Raw genomic sequence first — 21673 nt, 5'->3', positions numbered from 1 at the left:
TGCATTTCCGCTTTTAGATAAAGAATTATAGAAAAAACGAATTTTATAAAAAAAATCCTCTAAATTTGATGCAGATTTCAAATCTCCCCCTAACTTTAAAATTCCGGAAAACTTATATATCTTAATATACACACAGATCCTGTTTCTTTTATATAAGGATTTATAATTAGATTTTAAAAATACAAATTTGATACCGTCTAATATATGATTAAATAAATTTAAGAGAAATTTTCAAGAAATATAATAATTTCTCTTTATTTGCATCCCATCTTGTATCATTTAATTATTTCGACCGTCTGTCTGTTTGTCCGTCCGTTCCATCCGTAACATCTACTTAGTCAGGCGTGTATTGGGAGACAAAGTAAAACTGCAAACAAAAACGTGCAAAAAAGAACATTATTATAATACTGAATTATTACATGTTTTCCATGTCTTTTTATTCCGTTGGTGTTGGTTAGCAGACTGTGCTGCTAGCCGTTTGGTAGCTACTCGCAATATCAATCCATCACTTGATAATAATCCATAAATATTTAAAAATTGGATAAAACAAATTTTCAGGTCGTTATTTGTTGAAAATTGTATGATATTTTATTTTCAGGCAAACTAAGAACAGTTATTTATCACATTAGAGTAAAACACTAGATGGAGAAGGGTTAAATAACTGTATCTCCCCATCGCAACCACCTTGTGCAACCCTTCTATTGGGTCATTTAAAATCAACCAATGGTGTCGCTTATATTAACACAGTCAAGTAGCAGAAAAAAATTTAGAAGCAGACGAAAGATGTCTTTGAAAAAGAAGATTGAGGTAGTTATCTGTATATACATCTATACTATAGATCTGTTTTTTATCACATCGTACTGTAGACAGCTTTCCGTGGTTATTAAAATAAAAAAAATTAAAGGTTTTAAAAAGTTTTAGCCACGATAGACCCGGGCTTAGAAATTTGATTAATTCCATTTTTTTTCTTTATTGTTATACATGATTTTTCAGTACGACTGAGAACCGGTTCTAATCCAGCGGATATTAATCAGTTTTAAAGCCATACTGTCAAAATAATAGATTAAGTATTAGTTAATGTAGAAGGTTATTTTGCTAAATGAAGCAATTCTTTTTATCCATTAAAAAAACACCATGTATATACTTGTTGCAACGTTGAATAATTTTTAAGTCCTAATTTTGGGTTATCATAATTACATACACACAGTACTTAAAATTAACTTTGACTAACCAGTTCAACTTTTTCAAGGATAAGATTATTGAATATGTAGAAAAGATTCAACAATGTATATCAAATAACTGTTATAACCTTACCTCACCAAATCTCTTAATTTTGACATTTCTAAATATAAATTACACTCATTAGTTCCAAGATGTGTCAAGGATAAATGATGTTTTTATTTGCTATAATTATACTCTTTAAGTATTTGTGTCTGTCTTCTAAAAATGATAAGTGTTTTTTAAATACAAAAATACAGAAAAAAATTTGTATGGAATTTAATTTAAAATTATAATCGCATTTATCATATATAACAAGGATGACAACATCCATAAGTAGCGAAGCACAAAAAATCGTCGATGGGAATACGTACAGGTAGATATAAAAGGAATTTACTAAAATCAAGAATAGGTTTATTGGATAAAATAAATATGAAACCTTGTTTTATTTTGCATGATGACGATGGTCAAAGTAAATTATATTAAAGATGCTCATAACAATGGGAAAAATTATTTTGATACTGATATCCCATAAAAGTTTGAAAATTGCATCAAAATAAACAAAGATATGGGGAAATATGTAAAACATATAAAAATAGCCAAAAACCTGATAATAGGCAGTCTGGCCGTCATGGTTGTTTTATTAAAACGACAAAAAATTTAATTTTTTAAATCTTTAACTTAAAAATTTGGAAAATTTACCATATACACTGAAGATATGGAAAAAAGTGTTAAATATATAAAAATAGCCTAAAACCTGCCAAAAAGGCAGTCTGGCCGTCATGGTTATTTTGTTTAAAAGACGGGAAATTTAATTTTGATATCTATAACTGAAAAATTTTGAAAATTGGACTATAAACACTGAAGATATGGAGAAAAATGTTAAATATATAAAAACAGCCTAAAACCTGCTAAAAAGGCAGTCTGGCCGTCATGATTGTTTTCTTTAAAAGACGGGAAATTTAATTTTGATATCTATAACTGAAAAAAATTTGAAAATCGGACCATAAACACTGAAGATATGGAGAAAAATGTGAAAAATATAAAAATAGCCTAAAACCTGCTAAAAAGGCAGTCTGGCCTTCATGGTTGTTCCTTTAAACGACGGGAAATTTAATTTGATATCTGTAACTGAAAAAATTTTGAAAATTGGACCATAAACACTGAAGATATGGAGAAAAATGTGAAAAATATAAAAATAGCCTAAAACCTGCTAAAAATTGGTCCGAGAGCCAATGATGTTTTATAGTCAATTGTGCTCCTTAATGATGGGAATGTTGTCAAAAAATTTCAGCATTCTATCTTTTATAGGAGCTGAGTAAATCCCATTTCCCCCATAGCGTTACGGACTGACTGACGGACTGACGGACTGACTGACGGACGGACAAAGTGAATTATAGAGTAGCTTCGCTACTAAAAAGTGAATTATAGAGTAGCTTCGCTACTAAAAATGCAATTATGATAATAGGTCTACTCTCAAAGTTTACGGATTGTTTTTCTTCAGGCCATTTTGTGGTATTTTTATTTTTAAATTGTGAAATATTTTGTACTTTAACAAGTAGTAAGGTTTTAAACTCGCTAACAACTGTACAATTAGATCCTTATTTCAGGTAAAATTTTTGTTTGTGGTTATCCATTTTTTATGTTGCTAGTTGCAACGCCTATAGCATCTAGGGAAGGCTGGAATGTCAAGGAAATAGCATGAAACAACCTCAAGACTTTTATAAAGCTTCCCTGAAAAGTTCAAACTATTTGGACCATTAATTTCCGAGATCTTTAGCTTTAGTCAAAAAAAAACTTCCTACTTTATATAACTTACGCAATAATTAATGTGTATTAATCTCATAATTATGCATTTTAGATTAATCGAACATTTGTTCATAATTATAAATTAAACAAGGATGACAACATCTATAAAAGCGAAGCTCTGAACGATAGGACAAACGAGCATTAACACTTGTATAGTGTCAGAACTGAATAATCAGAATATGAATGTATAAAAGTCAAACGAAACAAAATTGTAAGTAAATCGGCTTAAAAAACTGCTTAAATACAGAATATTGATAAATGATGACCTATCGGTCCATCATTTATTCCCTCGGGTAAGAAATATTCATTCCTAAACAAAAAAACTGGACAGGAATACCCCATTCATTTTTAGGACTTGATCATAGAGATGCATTACTTATAACAATGTACTTTGTTGTACTAGGAATCAGTATTCCAAAAATCAGACCAATCGGATAATTTTATCACATAAAAATTTGATGTTAAAAAAGTTAAAAAGCGACATGTTTAAAATGTACGTACGGACTTTCTGGTAACAATTATAGAGTTACTTCGCTTTCTAACTCGTATCCAACTGTTATTGGAATCATCATGCAAAGTTTAAAATCGATAGGACATTTCTAACATGCATAAGTTAACTAAAAGAACTATCCGTTACGTACGTACGGACCGACCCTAATTATAGAAAAGCTTCGCTTTTAAAAATTATGTATCTTCAGATGCTGACATCCTTTAATGTTAATATTATGAACAATAGAGAAGCTTCTCAATAGTTCACTTTGCCTGTCCGTCCGTCCATACTGCTATGAGAGTTACTTTGTCCGTCGGTCTGTGGGTCATAATGAATAGACGGAATATCTGATCAAAAACATTATTTGTCTGTTTGTCTATCCATTATTTTTTTATGCTTCGCTAATAATTAATATTGTCATCCTTGTTTAAATGATGCATGTTACCTAAAAGTGATGCATTGAGTAGTAATGTTGATGGGTTCAATGCAGGATCTACACTCGGAGTCAGTCCGTATCTTCAAATTATGAACCTAAATAAAATAATAATTAGGTTAATAATAGGGATATAGAGCTGGGACAATGGTCTTAACATTCTTAGACTTGAACCAACGCAACTTTTCTTTTTTTTTGGGCTAGTTTTTAAGACCTTGGGTCAAGATCTACACTAGAGTCAGTGCATATCTTCAAATTATGAACCTAAACAAATAGGTAATAATTATGTTAACATGGAACAATTTACCAATAGAAATAGAAGAGTAGAAGAATATTCTGAACCCTTTTTTCGTCAAATCTAAGAGAGAACATTCCTAGCAGACAAAAGTATTGTTTACTTTCGACTCAAGCTGATGTGAATTCTTAAAAAATGATAGACTCGCTATTCGATAGTGAGGCAAAATTATTTTTGTGAAAAATCATCCAAAAGCACATTAAAAATCTACAAAAATTAAACAAAATCATATGTTAATAACCCTCTTAAGATTTTATTTCATTTTTGTACATAATTTCAACCAATGAGATCCAATGTAAATTCCGATGCGATTCTCCTATTGGCTCAATCAGACATTCCCTCTCTTTCTTAGTACCTTTATTAATTTACCTAATAGTCATGGACTTTGGGTACTAGAACCAATGCAACTTTAATTTTTTTATGAAAACTTAAGAGTCTAGGAATCGATCTAGCACCCCAATTAATTGACAAATCTTGATGAAACTTAGTGTAAAAATATGAAGAATGGGAACTTTTTTCATCCATGAAAATTTCAGGTGTCTATCTTGAAAAGGAGCTGAGAAAATCACGTTTCAGATGGGTAGACGGACATTTCAAATTATGGAGTAGCTTCGCTACTAAAAACTAACAGTGTCCATCTAAATAAGTAGTAATTTTGGTTGGGAATGTTCATAAGTTTATAGTTTTTTTTATCATCTTATCCCTTAAGATCCCTGATATTTACAGCGTACTGAAACGTCATATTTTATGACAGTAGCCACTCCCACCCCCCTCTCTCTCTCTACCCCTAATCCTTGATTAATTTATTTCACTACAAGTAGTAAAAACATGTTAAATATTAAGTAATATTTAAGGACAGAAATAAAGATTATGAAAATTATCATAAAAAAACAGCACTGTGGTCTAGAATTGAATCAAGACAAAAGTAAGTGCCGAGCCCTGGGACCTATGTATGGTGAAAATAGACATAAAACCATGATTATTCCAGGTAAAACCAAAATATTTCAGTGGGTGCTTTTTGAGAAAATTAGATTTAAAAATTTCAAGTTTAATTTTCACCCCCTAGGAGTTGCCGCATAATCATGAAAAGAAAAGCAAATATTATTTATTTTAAATTTTGAACAACTTTGCTTTTATAAAGTTCTTCATAAAACCACTCCTGAAGGGAGTTAATAAATGGCCATTTTTATCACTTGCTTTGCAAAGGTCACAAAAATTCAGCCTAAAATAAATCATATATAGAGAGGTTTTAAGAAGGACTTCATAAAAGCAAAGTTGTTTAAAATTTAAAATAAATAATATTTGCTTTTCTTGTCATGATTATGCGGCAACTCCTAAGGGGTGAAAATTAAACTTGAAATTTTCAAATCTAATTTTCTCAAAAAGCCCCCGCTGAAATATTTTGGTTTTACCTGGAATAATCATGGTTTTATGTCTATTTTCACCATACATAGGTCCCAGGGCTCGGCACTTACTTTTGTCTTGATTCAATTCTAGCTTACAGTGACAGACATCATTTATAACTAGTTGCTGCGCCATCAACATTTAAGGAATGGAGAACAGTAAAATAGCCTTAAACCTACAAGGACCTATATATGTATCGTCTGAAACAAATGGAAACTCTAAAAAAACATTACTGCTTAATTTACATTTTTAAATAAAAAGAAATTTTGGATAAATTTTTGTTTAAAAAAGAGAATTTAGGAAGGAATGGTTAAACCTTCTATAAGCCACTATAAATCTATATACTGAGAGATCTTACAATACAGACATACAACGTCAACCCCTTTTAAGTAAATGAAGCCGGGTGCTTTCATTCAAACATTTTTTTTGTGGGGGGGGGGGGCATAACCCTGTGGGGCAACGTCAAAGCGGGGCTCTTTTAAACTTTACTTAACCTTAATATGCATAAAACGATTTTTTCAAAGATAGTTTGTTGTACAATTGCGTTCAGAGGGAAACCGCCAAAATCTATTTCTTTTTTAGAATCTTCATCCATTTGCTAGAAGAAGAAGAACACGCTTGGTTTTTTATTAAATGAATAAGTTAGGGTACAATGTTTGGCACTTTCGATATAAGTAAATGATAATAAAAAACCCATAGAATGCGATAATAACTTCAGAAAAATCGAAGAAAATAGTTTTAATACTTAATTAACGTTTTTAAGTTTTTCTTCAAAAAGTTTAGATAAGATGCCTTTAAAAGTCGTCTATGATTTTGTCAGGGATAAAAATGTAACTTTAAAATAAGAATTACAACATATTTTTTCAATTAGTACAAAGTAAAATTTTGAACATTTTATTGATCAGTATATTTTTTAAAATGTGAAGTAGAAACCTGAATATTTTATCATGAAAATTGTGTTATGATTTGATTGTCTGCTAGATTACAAGAAAAAAGATACTGACAGTACTTGTTGGTTCTTTAAAAATAATTAGGTAGATTACTTTCAGAACCCCTCTTTTTGCAACGTTATTTCAATAGAACAGAGCCGTAGTCTTAGTGTACTCAATATCTAGACAGCCAACCATTGTTTTAGAATTGTTCAATTTTTTTAACTTCTGATAAAAACAGAATTAATGGTATTTTTGTAAATATTATACCTCCAAGAAATGGCTATACTTCCCAATCATATGTTGTGTGATATTTAAGAGGAATATTAAAATATTCGTTAAAAAAAGTGCTATTCTAGCTTATACTTTACATTTTAATGTGTATGATAATTCAAATAAAAGATAATGAAGATTTATATTATATTTAATTGTTATAATTATAAAGAAAAACCTGGAAACAGTAAAAAACTGACTTTATTTTATTGACGTAGGGAAAATTTTGTCAAATATTTGAATAAAAAAACACTATAAAACAAAATAAATTATTTTTAATATAGTCACAAAAAGGCTTAATGAGTTTAGGAAATATTTCATTCACTAATCATGTCATTTAAACTCTATTACACAGAATACATTGTAAAAAGATGTTCTCGTTTTAATTTTAAGTAATTTGAAATGCATTTTAATACCTTTTAATGATTTATTTTTTGAAACATCTTTTTATAAAATGTTATTGATTTTTGAAGTTATATGTTAAAATGTTTTTAAATTTTGTTAACATTTTGTTTTAAATGTAGAAAATTGGTAATTCTAAACATTCAAAAAATGATTTTATTAAATTTTCATCACTTAAATTGCATGTTTGATGAAATTTTCAACTGATAATTCAAGAAAAATCGTTTAAGTTTTATTATATTTTACTTTGAAATGTTAAAAAAATATAATTATTGTCAAAAATGTGGAAGTTATACTTTCCTCAAAAAAAGACCTAAAACATGCAAATTAACACGTGTAATGAGATTTTTTTTTCTTTCAGGTTTAATTTTAAGTAATTATTGATATTTTTTGTAAAAAGGATTTTATATAAAAAGTTTTAAAACTCGAGTTATGTAGTGGTTCTAAAAAAGGTTGCGAATTTATGCAATTTTCTTGCAAAAAAAATTTTCTAGGATTTTAAAAATAGCAAAGGGTGTTATTAGACGTACTTACAGATACAATTGCAAAGTCATTTTGGCCAAACACTAAAATAAAGTTTTGACATCTGAGGGTCCAACCGTGAGAAGTAAAGTGTGGTATTTTCCAGAATACTTTCTCCAAACATTCTATCAATCTATCTGTCTAAGTTTATCCAGGGAGGGAAAGCCACTTTACTGTAATTTATTTATTCATTCATAAGTTTAATAGACACTATCTCTCATTGGTTGATTTAAAAATTTGAGGGTGCTTTAATCAATTCTTTATTGGTTCCACCAAAAATTTTAATACTGAAAAAGTGCAATTTGTTTATCATAATTGGTGTACATCTTTTTTTCATCTATTGTCTTATCCCTTAAGATCCCTGAGATTTGTCTATCTACTTTCTTTTCAATATTCTCACTTTTTATCTCACCACCTATCTTTCTTTTTTCTTCTTGTAGTGTTGTTACACCCCCCCCCCCCACCTCTACTACTATCCCTCCCCCGCCGCCTAGTACGTAATTTTTACCACCGCTTTCCCTTTCAATATCAATTACAAGGATGAAGGGTAATAAATATCTGAAAATAGAAATGACGCAAATGATACGCAAATTCTGATCACAATTCTCACGTTTATTTTAAAATGCAACATATAATAATAGCTATTAAAACAATTTTCAAGCATAACTTTTATCTTATTAGGATAACAATTAAATAAGAAAAACATTTTAACCATATAAAATTTGTGATCAAACACCCTAATTGAAAAAAAATGCAAGACATAGCTTTTATTTTAAGAAAGACTAGGAGCAACGAACGCCCCCAAGAATTTGAGTTTCAAAAAGAAATATTCAGCAAAAAAATTTGGGGGGGGGAGGATTTTAAATTGGGAGAGTGGAGATACGCTCTCCCAAAATAGTTAAAAACCTTCCCTGTACCTAAAAAAAAGCTTAATTGCAAAGGAAAACCAAACAGATGTCATTTTTTAACAATTTTATAAAAAAAAAACATTAGCGCACTTGTATAAACACCTTATCACATAATAGATAATCCAGAATTATCCACTTCAAAGGGAATGTAAAAAGAGAGGGTGTAAATCAAGTTTGAAGATATCCGAAAATAGTTATGATCACCAACTTCTACCATCATCATTTACAAGGGCGGACAGACCTAGTTCTGGAAACACATACAACATTTTTCACATAAAAAACAGCAATTTTAAAATTTATTACAAATTTATCTCTGCATTTAAACTTAGTTTTTAGGCAAAGATTTTCTACAACGCCCGTTCGTCCGTACGAATAGCTTAGATTTTTTACTTGGGCATGTTGGAATTGTCCTCTTGATCTTAAACATTGCACCAGAAATCCTCTAAAAATATACCTTTAATAAAGAAAACACGACAATTCCATATTCTTTATCAATCAGAAAGTATACAATTTCATATGAAACTTAGCAACTCTTTGTTAAATAGTGGATTCTAGTACGATAAAGAATAATCTATAAGCAAAGTATCTCCATATGTGCGTCTAAATATAAAAAAAAGATTTTTTATATTTGTGAATAATAAAGCTCTATTTGCTTGGTTACACAAACATACTTTTAATGATGATTTTAATGAAAATTCTATTTACGCGTCATTTGGATTTTATGGTCAAAAAATACATTTCGCTGACGAGGTTTCGTGATCTTATAAATAAATTTATTTGAATTAAAAACACTTTATAAATAACATCTTTAGTGAACTTTTCTATTTATTTTTCTAAATATCTTTTAGATAAATGAGAATAATCTAAAATTGACAATTTTGAAGTTTTAAAAATATTAAGATTAAATTTCAAAATGTAAGGAAGACTATAATATATACTAGCAGCTACGCCCCTAGAGGCTCTAGGGACACTTGAGGAGGGGGAAGTGGACAAAACTTATTTTAAATAATTGTAAAACATTTGGGGGGAAGGGGTGGATTTTTTCTAGGGGCGATTTCTCTTGGGAGGGTAATGGTACCCTATCCAAAAATAGTTATAAACCTTCCCGGGACCTATGAGAATCTACCCTGTTAAGGAGAACCCGATCGGCTAAGCGGTTAGCGAGATACTTATTACTTATTACTTTATATAATAGAATAAGTAACAAAGATGACATTAACATCTATAAAAGCGAAGCTCTAAAACGGTAGGACAAACGAACATTAACACTTGAGTGAGTACAGTGTCAAAACTGAATAATCAGAATATAAATGTAATACAGTCGAAAGAAACAAAATTGTAAGTAGATCTGCTGAAAACTGCTTAAATACAGGATATTGTTTGAGGCATACTTATATTTTTAGGTCTTGATTATAGAGATGATTTGCTTATAACAATGTACTTTGTTGTCCAAGGAATAAGTATTCCAAAAATCAGATAATTTTATCACATAAAAAATTGTTGTTAAAAAGGTTAAAAAGCAACATGTTTAAAATGGACTTACGGACTTTCTGGTAGTGATTATAGAGTTGCATTGCTTTCTAACTTGTACCTAACTCCTATAGGAATCATCATGCAAAGTTTGAAATCGATAGGACAATTCTAACATGCCTAAATCAACGAAAAGAGCTACCCGTTACGGACGGATGGACGTACGGACCGACCCTAATTATAGAAAAGCTTCGCTTTTAAAAATAATAATGTAAATTAATAAAACTGTTTAAGTTTAGAATTAATGTGTACTGTATGTAGGGTAGCCATCCTAAACCACAAAACTTCATGCATATATGCAACATGGAGTATGCAATACAAGAGAGGAATAGTTTATACTATTCGTCCATGAAAGTCAAAAATCATAAGAGATAACACGGTTGGACCCTCAGATGTAAAAACTTTATTTTAGTGTTTGGCCAAAATGACTCAGCAATTGTATCTGTAAGTACGTCTAATAACACCCTTTGCTATTTTTAAAATCCTAGATAATTTTTTTTACAAGAAAATTGCATAATTTTGCAACCTTTTTTAGAACCACTACATAACTCGAGTTTTAAAACTTTTTATATAAAATCCTTTTTACAAAAAATATCAATAATTACTTAAAATTAAACCTGAAAGAAAAACTCATTACACGTGTTAATTTGCATGTTTTAGGTCTTTTTTTGAGGAAAGTATAACTTCCACATTTTTGACAATAATTATATTTTTTTAACATTTCAAAGTAAAATATAATAAAACTTAAACGATTTTTCTTGAATTATCAGTTGAAAATTTCATCAAACATGCAAATTAAGTGATGAAAATTTAATAAAATCATTTTTTGAATGTTTAGAATTACCAATTTTCTACATTTAAAACAAAATGTTAACAAAATTTAAAAACATTTTAACATATAACTTCAAAAATCAATAACATTTTATAAAAAGATGTTTCAAAAAATAAATCATTAAAAGGTATTAAAATGCATTTGAAATTACTTAAAATTAAAATGAGAACATTTTTTTACACTGTATTCTGTGTAATAGAGTTTAAATGACATGATTAGTGAATGAAATATTTCCTAAACTCATTAAGCCTTTTTGTGACTATATTAAAAATAATTTATTTTGTTTTATATTGTTTTTTTATTCAAATACTTGACAAAATTTTCCCTACGTCAATAAAATAAAGTCAGTTTTTTACTGTTTCCAGGTTTTTCTTTATAATTATAACAATTAAATATAATATAAATCTTCATTATCTTTTATTTGAATTATCATACACATTAAAATGTAAAGTATAAGCTAGAATAGCACTTTTTTCAACGAATATTTTAATGACATTATATCAAAATAATTCCTCTTAAATATCACACAACATATGATTGGGAAGTATAGCCATTTCTTGGAGGTATAATATTTACAAAAATACCATTAATTCTGTTTTTATCAGAAGTTAAAAAAATTGAACAATTCTAAAAACAATGGTTGGCTGTCTAGATATTGAGTACACTAAGACTACGGCTCTGTTCTATTGAAATAACATTACAAAAAGAGGGGTTCTGAAAGTAATCTACCTAATTTTTTTTAAAGAACCAACAAGTACTGTCATTATCTAACAGACAATCAAATCATAACACAATTTTCATGATAAAATATTCAGGTTTCTACTTCACATTTTAAAAAATATACTGATCAATAAAATGTTCAAAATTTTACTTTGTACTAATTGAAAAAATATGTTGTAATTCTTATTTTAAAGTTACATTTTTATCCCTGAAAAAATCATAGACGACTTTTAAAGGCATCTTATCTAAACTTTTTGAAGAAAAACTTAAAAACGTTAATTAAGAATGAAAACTATTTTCTTCGATTTTTCTGAAGTTATTATCGCATTCTATGGATGCTGTGAGAATTGGTGCAAAAAATATGACGTAACAAAAAAAATTAGCCAATGAGAGGCCGTTATTGACCAATGGCGGCAATGGTAGTGGCTGCCATTGGTCAATAACGGCCTCTCATTGGCTAATTTTTTTTGTTTTGTCATATTTTTTGCACCAATTCTCACAGCATCCATTCTATGTGGTTTTTTATTATCATTTACTTATATCGAAAGTGCCAAACATTGTACCCTAACATATTCATTTAATAAAAAACCAACCGTGATAAGACAATGGACAATAAATTAATGTACATCCCATATGATATATACAAAAATTACCCCTAATTATATCTAAAAATTTTGGAAACTGATAGTTTAAAACAATCAATTAAAATATAATAAAAGTTCCCAAAGTTTTTAAGCTAAACAATATAATATTTTCATAGGAGAAACCTTCATGTTATTATAAAACTTTGGAGAATAGTTTAATAAACATAATAAACAGCCCATTGACCCCTTCCCTTGTCCCAATCGAAAATATAATGAATATCCAAATTTATGAGATAACAAGGATGACAACATCCATAAAAGCGAAAGCTTTGAAATGGAAGGATAATCAAACATTAACACTTGTAGATTGTCAGAATTGAATTAGCAGAATATTAATGCATCAGTACAAACAATATTTTAAGAAAATTTGTTGCAAAATTGCATAAATTGATGATACTGTTTAAGGACATACTTACATTTTTTGGACTTGTTTATAGAGATGCTTCGCTTATAACATTGTACATTGTTGTAATAGGAATCAGTTTCCCAAAAAATTGAAGAATCGGATAATTTTAACATACGAAAATTTGTTGTCAAAAAAGTTAAAAATCGACATGTTTAAAATGGATGTACGGATATTCTGATATTGTTTATAGAGTTGTTACGCTTTCTAAATTGTACCTAACTACTATAGGAATCATCATGCAAAGTTTGGAATCGATAGGACAATGCTAACCTGTTTAAATTAACGAAAAGAGCTAACTCTCTGTGACAGACGGACCGACCCTAATTATAGAAAAGCTTCGCTTTTAAAAAGAAGCATTCATCCAATAAGATACTGGTATGTTCACTAGAAGACATTTTAGAGACAAAATCAAAAGAAAATTAAAAAAATCAATGTTGGGTCGTCTCCAAAATATTTGTACCAAAAGGTAATTAACCCAGATTATTTTACTTCCTTTTCAAATTAACTTTCCTTTCTTTTATTAAAGCGAGGTTTTTCTACAATTAAGGTCGGTTATTTGTCCTACCATTAGCTCATATAATTAATTTAGACATGTTAAAATTGTCATTACTCATTCCAAGCACGTTCACTTACAAAGTATATTGACAACAACAAAAATTTTACCACTCTTTTTTAGTTAATCATGTATCTTTGTTTGAATCAAACGTTATTGGCCTTGACTACTCTCCGACCCCCCCCCCCCCCCCCTCCGACTAGCTAATATATCATGCATAACAAAACAATACACACACAAAATAGCATAAATATTTTTTAAAAAGAAATTGACTGACCCGTTTTTTTAGCAACACTATACCACCATAAATTTGATTCTATAAATAAATAGCCTAAAACTATTCCTGACCTGTGTGAAACTTTCCATAAAAGTATGACCCAATCGATTGAGCGGTAAGCGAGATCTTAGCGCTTTATGATTTAGAGGCAAATTTTAAACTATAAAACTTTAATAATCAGAATTACAATACCAAGTTTGAACTAAACTTCCTATATTTAATCTGATGATAAAAAAAAAATGGATGAAATGTATGCGCGCTCTCCAAAGCACAGACTCTAGTCAACGATATAATTTTATTTCATCATTTTTTATGTTAGAAATCAAATAAATATAATTCGACAAACAGCATAAACAAAAATTGAATAAAAGAGAGGTTCAACTTACCAGAAAGTCAGACAAACAAACATTAACAAATGTAAAGTGACAACGCACTTAATATTTTACATTATTTAAAAGTCTGAACCAGCATAATTGTATTTCAAAGTTAGGGACCGAAAGCTTAATTAGGACATTTTAAGACATGATTATAGAGATGCTTTACTAATGATATTGTGTCTAATCATTATAACCAGGTAAAAGGGAATGTGATTCAGGCAAACAATTCTAGTGATAATACCCTTTTTTCTCCCATTTTTACCCACTTCCCTTCAGTTACTTAAAACAAGTTTTACGCCAACTCTACGCCTACAAAAAAATTATTTTCGGCAATTTAGGAATTAATTGGAAAAATATTATCCCCTGAATATAACAAAAATCATATAAACTGGATAAAGATTGACAAACCGACTTTCTGGTATTTTCTAACTAAAGTGTACCTAAGTTTGATACAAAGATTTAAATCGATAAAACATTAATAACATGATTACCTTACAGACAGTTGGACGGACGACCATAAATGTCAAAATGTAGTTATTATTCGCTTTAAATATCTTAAATTTTGAACTTTATATAATGAAGATTTTTTAAAAACTCTTAAAATAGAATTTTAAAAAACTGAACCTTTTTGCGAAAGTCCTGGTATCTTAAGGGATTAGACAATGAACGATAAATTGATGCACAGCACCAGTTATGATAAACAAAATTGTTCATTCTTTTGAACAAAATTATCGGTTGGAAAGTTTAGACACTGCCAGTTTGTTCCAATCAATCCAAGATTTTATGAAATTACCCAAAGATTTTAGAGAGATTTTTATAAAACCATTAACTTGCAAAAGTAGTAATTTTATTTTCAACTTTGCGGTTAAACATCAATGCACCGACCATTGTCTTACCCCTTAAGATCTCTGGTATATTAGGAGTTTAGACAAAAGCAATAAATAATGCCATACTGCATATGCTACTGGTATTCACGTAATTTTCAGCACCACACTTTGTGCTCTGGGCTTTGTGCCTTGATTCTGTTATTCGGGACCAACCTTATAAAGATACTAGCGGCTTCGCCCCTAGCCTCTAGGGGCTTTGCCCCAAGAGGTGATAATTTTTTTTTTGGCGAAATAAGTAAAAGGACCAAGGAAATCTTCTACAAAAAAAAAAAAAAAAAAAAATGGGGGGGGGGGGATTTTTTGTTTTTGGGGGGGTTCGGGGTGTCCCACCCCCCAAGAAAATAGACTAAAACCACCACAGGACCAGTAGGTATATTCCCTGAAGAGTAGAATCCGATCGGTTCAGTGGTTACCAAGATCTTAAGGGATGGACAGACAGACAGACGGATGGACAGACAGACGGACGGACAGACAGATAGACAGACAGACAGACATCATTCTACTTTGTATTATAGATGACAATAATGACTATAGTCTTACAGGGATCTAGGTTAATAAAAAACATCAATAAATTGATACATATCCCTAATGATGATATACAAAATAACCCCTTATAAAGATTACAGGTAGTGGTTAAAATGTTTAGAAGCTCTACTTAATGAACCAACCATTAAAATTTCAATAAAAGTTGGTGTCCCAACGAATAAAAAAACGTTATTATAAAACCTTGAGGACGAGTGTACATATATAATAAAGAGCCTATGGTCCCATTCCTGATGACTTTTAGGAGCTTCTCATTTCTGATCCCCTTAAAGTGATCACGAAACAAAATGATATATATATTTAGAATTACTTAGTTATTTAGAATTATGACGAAAATATTGCTAAATTTGAGATAAAAAGTGCCTTATAACTTCAATTTTTAAGGCAGTATTCTATAAAAATTACTTTAAAATTAAGAAAAGGTAAATAAAAATGCATTTTAAAAAATTTCTTTGTGATGACTTTAATAACTTGCAAAAATTTACAAAACACATGTGATGACGTTAAATACAAATTTGTAAAACCAAACATAACTAAATTCTAACTTTGCAAATATAATTTATCATGATGTGTATAATTAATCAATTTTATGAAGCTATTTTCAAGTAAAAATGCAACACAAGTTAACATATGATTGAGTTCTCTGTTTTAGGAAAGTCCTGTTGTGATTTCAGGCTATTTAACTACCCAATTTTATATCTAGATGGTATGGGTGTAGCCAACAGTATAATATAAAATATAATGATTTTAGTCAGATCCAAAATATCTTTACTACAGATCTTTAAATGTGTCGCCGTTGCCGTAGCCGTGGCCAGAGGTACAGCAACTAACCTAATACCAATCTTTAAATCAAATTGCCAACGCATGGCCACAGCTATATGCAATCTTTTAATCACAACCACTCTTTGAATTTTCAGTAAAAATATGAAGAAAAAAAATAAAAATACGTAAAAACTTCAAACATTTAAAAATCCATGCTTTATTGGCAGCCCTGGCTGTGGCGATGGCTACGACTTCAGCCACGACTACGGCCACAGCTACGGCAACTGCAACGGCTACACATTTATAGATCCAGCTTAGCTGAAATGTTATTTTATGTATATGTGACATAGTTAAATTATGTATTGTATGCCTACTATACTATTACCTATTACCAAGTGATCATCTAGGGCATCATGGATGCAATATTCTAACGCTCATTGGTGAATATCAGGTTAAGAAAGTAACACCCAACAGACAACCAACCCTTTGATTGCTCGACCTTTGTCTGAAACTGTGAATGGCAATGAGTTGCGCCTGTTTATTGGCCAGGGCATTCTACTCTAACGATTAAAATCGAGCACCTGACATAGCAGCAGCAGGAACAATTTGTAAGACAAAAATATTAAATATAACCATATCTTGCTTATCTGTTTGAACACCACTTTAAAAGTAAGTTATTTGGAATTTGATTCGCACACAATATGACCAGAGGCAAACATACACACGCACACACACACACCACACCACACACAGACAAAGGAAAAAGAAAAATATTTAAAATTTGTGACCATTTTTCCCGAAGTGAAGCAACTTTCACTTTTAAGATGCGAGGCATCTCTACTTTCTCTTTTATTATATACTAGCGGCTTCGCCCCTAGCCTCTAGGGGCTTTGCCCCAAGAGTGATAAAAAAAACATTTTGGCGAAATTCGTAAAAGGTCCAAGGAAATCTTCAACAATAAAAAAATGGGAGATTCCCTGAAGAGTAGAATCCGATCGGTTCAATGGTTACCGAGATCTTAAGGGACGGACAGACAGACGGACGGACAGACATCAGTCTACTTTGTATTATAGATACTATTTTAGTAGCTACTACAACTTACTTTGTATGTCCATATGTCCTTCCGTCTTCTGAGGGAAATGTGTTGTATTTTAAGTAAGGATTCCTATGTGTAATTATAATCTGCTCAAAAATTTACTTCGTCCGTTTGTCTGTCTGTCCGTTCGTTCAGAGATATTCTTATGATTCTTCATGTAAATATTATCTTTCAAGGAAGGAGGGGACATTGGACTGGAAATTACATTGGTATACAAAGTTTCATATAATTAAGATCTTTCATTCGTTGAACATATCACCATGGTGCTTAAAGTATAAAATTTTGATTGGTTGAAATAAACTAGCAGTGTGCAAACTTTTCATCCATTAGGGTAATTTTGTTTGTTATTATTGGTGATGTACACCAATTCATCGTCCATTGTCTTATCCCATAAACGAGTGAAAGGTTTTGTGATTTGTAAGACTAACAAATAAACAAGCCAAGGTTTTTGTTAAATTTTTTATTTAAGTTTTTATTTTTAATTAGACCACATAAAAACAGAAATGTTGAAACATATATAATTATAGTTATATATGCATATATTATACATATGATAAATCATACAATCGCTCATCTGTTAAATTGTCCTACAGTTGCATACATATAAGCTAAATCGCTGGTCAAAATAACTACAAATACTAATGAATCTATTAATTCGTGGATATTGTGTCAGGGGGGGGGGAGGAGTTTTGTCGACAATATAGGTAGCTAATATTGGTCAATACGTTCATATGTGGTTAGGTTAGGGGTGGGGAAGAGTCATAAGAGAGGGGGTTGGGAGGGATGAAATTAGCCAGATGGGAGAAACATTTAATCAGGGTATGCGAGAATATCTCACATTATCCACGTATTATATATCCATTAACTAATGACATTCCACAAAGACTATGAAAATGCCGAGTGACTGTCTTGAAGATGGCCATTAAGATATATAAGTTTTCCGGAATTTTAAAGTTAGGGGGAGATTTGAAATCTGCATCAAATTTTGAGGATTTTTTATAAAATTCGTTTTTTCTATAATTCTTTATCTAAAAGCGGAAATGCAATTTAAGTTAATTAATTTTGGCATCTGTGATTGGTGGATTTAAAAAATCTGCGCTCTGATTGGATGGCGTACATCATTCAACCAATTAAAGCGCAGGTAGTTTAAAATCCAACTATCCTATTGGTCAAAATTAATTAACTTAAAATGCATTTCCGCTTTTAGATAAAGAATTATACAAAAAACGAATTTTATAAAAAAAAATCCTTAAAATTTAATGCAAATTTCAAATCTCCCCCTAACATTAAAATTCCGGAAAACTTATATATCTTAATGGCCATTGTTTCAATGAATTAGCTAGATTAAACCAGCTAATATTACTACATATAAACATCGATTTTTTGTTTCTTTGATATCTTATAATCAAAGCCACTCTTTATTTGCCAATTGTTTGAATTGTTCTTTGCATTTTCGTGGATTGTTGTTATCCTTGTTTTAAATATTGGATATAATGCAGTTCCTGGTAACGATTATCTCCAAATATCTGTGAATTTTAAAGGCTTCTAATGGCATGCAAACGGTGAAACGTTTACAAGTAATCTGGAATAGCTATTGCTATATAATAAACAGTTATTTCGCAGAGCACATAAATGCGCGAAAAAGTTTTATTTTTGGCGTTTTTTTCTCCTGTGTGTCATTGGAACTAGTATTATCCAGATATTTTTGTGGCCTTCTTATGCCCCTTAACACAATTTGTAGGCATGATATGTACGTTCAGCCGTTTGGTACCTGGCAGCCTTTAAAGTAAATAACGTATTTTTTTTTTAATCGTTAACAAGAACATTTTAACGTGAACTGCACTAGATCCAAAATATTTATTTAACACAATGTCAAGAATGAAGAATTAGAGAGAAAAAATTGAAAATGCAAATTTTGTCATGTGAAAATACTGAAGAAATTGGCTTTTATGGTTTGAAAAATAGACATTTACATCATTCACCAGAGATCACGAGGGATAAGACAATGGAAAGTAAATTAATATAAACAAAATAGCCCCCTGTGAAGATTATGTGTGGAAAGAAAAGACTCGAATGACTTGTACATCCCGACGTAAATTTGTTAAAAATTTTCAAACCAACGAATAAAATATCGTGTCAATAAACTTTGATTACTAGTATAATCAACATTTCATGATCATTTTATATTAGTTGATTCAGGCTAAATTTTGAAATAAGAAGTTTGGTGAATACTGCCAAATACTGCAATGCAATGTAAGGTCCTAAATTAATCCAATTCAGATTTTTAAAGGTAATAATACTACAAAGCTGTTATATAATTCAAAATGTCCGTCTGTCTCTTTTCTTTTGGCTGCTTGTTTATTCTTGTAAATTCAATAACTATCTTAATTGGTATTTTACTTTATTCCTTTTTATTACAAATTACTTTTTTTGACAACATTAAAATATTCAAAAAAAAAAATTTTTTTGAGAGAGGGGGATTATTTATAGGATTTTTTTGTTGGGAGAGTGGTGGTCCAACCCCTTCAAAATAGATTTTTTTTTAAACTCTCAATGACTGATATCAAACTTTTCAGTTAATATCAGTGACTAGAAAGATTTCAATCAAATTTTAACACTGTGTCTCTAATGCTTATTAAATCTAAATATAATACTGTGTCTCTAATTTTTATTAAAGGGACTGTGAACGTAAATTTTTCTCATCTTAATATCAAATCTTAACATTATCTCATTCATAATATCTCACAGGTAGAGCAAAACGCGCTTTTGTTTGCTTAAAAAACGGCTTTTTCCTACGATTTTTATAAGGTACGGGGAAAGGAAGAAATTTTCCGTATTATATAAAATGTGCATTAAATTGCTTTTTTCTCCCATTATAGCTAAAATTAAACTTTTTCACATAGTTCTAGATTTTTCCTAACAGTTAAGCTGTCTTTTAACATAATCCTTGCTTTAATCCAATGTATAGTTACTTAGAAATTGATAAAATAAGCAATATTTTTTTATTGAAAACCAAATACAATAACAAAGCCAGAAACAGGTTTTTTATTAGTATCCAATTAACTTTAAATGGCCCATCTCTCGCCCACCTTTAATTACAAATTTGTAAATAATAAAGGCAATATTTCTTTATAAACAGTCTGATAAAAGTGTAAACTAATTCTCCAAAGTGGGTTATTTTTTGTTCAACACAATGAAAAAGGATATTATTATTTTATATAACCTATGAGATTCAACCCTTTGTAGACAGTGAGGTATTTTTTTGTCAATAATACAAATTTAAAATATGTCTTTATTACCTAATTACTACGTTATAAAAAAACGAATTGGCAATTTTATAGCATAAAATAAATCCTTAACAGTAATTAAATTGTTTCAACTATAAATGACAAGTTAAATATCCCTACAAACATTATAAGAAACAAAAACGTTCAGATTTTCCCTGTTTTTTCCTTTTTCTCTCTCAAAATACCATAAAATCAAGGCATTATTTCTGGATATTTTTGTGAATAGGACATTTTTGGTTGATCAGTGTAGTGAAATGTGCTTAGTAAATGTTAAGATTTGATAATCAGATGAGAAATTTTTACGTTCACACTCCCTTTAACTCTTATTATAATACTTTGTCTCTAATGCTTATTAACCCTAAATATAATACTGTGTCTCTAATTCTTATTAACTCTAATTATAATACTGTGTCTCTAATTCTTATTAACTCTAATTATAATACTGTGTCTCTAATGCTTATTAACTCTTATTACAGTGTGTTTTTTTTATGAGAACTTTTTTTCAAACCAATTTTACCCCACTTATAGTTATCAGAATTTAATGATTAACGGCTTATTTTCTTCGTTTTTTATAACCATTTATAGATCATCAAAAAAATATTTCAGTTTTTATTTAAAAAGTACAGTAAAATCAAAAAATTCAAAACTTGGGTGTCAACATCTAAAAATGGTTTTAGCGCATTTTTCTTAAGCACAAATCTTCTACCCTTTGCAAGAAAAAAATTGGATTTTCAGTAGTCGACTTTGGGGGGCCAGTACTCCCTTCTTGGTTGAGATATGGCCTTCAAACTTTGATATGTTCTAGTACATGTCCCCAAAAGTATCTGCATTAATTTTTTACTCTGTATATCAATTTTAAAGCGTTTTGCAGCTATTCTTGCAAAAGGTAGAAGATTCTAGCATGAGAAAAATGCACTAAAACCATTTTTAGATGTTGACACCTAGGTTATGAATTTCTGATTTTTCTGCACTTTTTTAATAGAAGCTGAAATTTTTTTTTGATGTTATGTAAATGGTTATAAAAAATGAAGAAAATAAGCCATTAATCATTAAATTCTGATAACTATAAGTGGGGT

At 29.9% G+C, this 21673-nt stretch overlaps 1 protein-coding gene across 1 annotated transcript in view; it reads right to left on the bottom strand.

Moving 5' to 3' along the window:
* LOC145332601 (tektin-1-like) overlaps positions 1-21673 on the bottom strand; it is a 103446-nt gene that overhangs the window by 53844 nt on the left and 27929 nt on the right. The window contains exon 5 of the mRNA XM_080177609.1: positions 3963-4048. Within this exon, the coding sequence (XP_080033735.1) occupies positions 3963-4048 (86 nt within the window). The remainder of the gene's footprint in view (positions 1-3962; positions 4049-21673) is intronic.

Source organism: Acartia tonsa, chromosome 11, assembly GCF_053477335.1.
Source record: "Acartia tonsa isolate MP-2025a chromosome 11, ASM5347733v1, whole genome shotgun sequence".
Taxonomy (NCBI): domain Eukaryota; kingdom Metazoa; phylum Arthropoda; class Copepoda; order Calanoida; family Acartiidae; genus Acartia; species Acartia tonsa.
The sequence above is the reverse complement of the archived record's forward strand: the minus strand, read 5'-3'. Positions and strand labels throughout refer to the sequence as shown.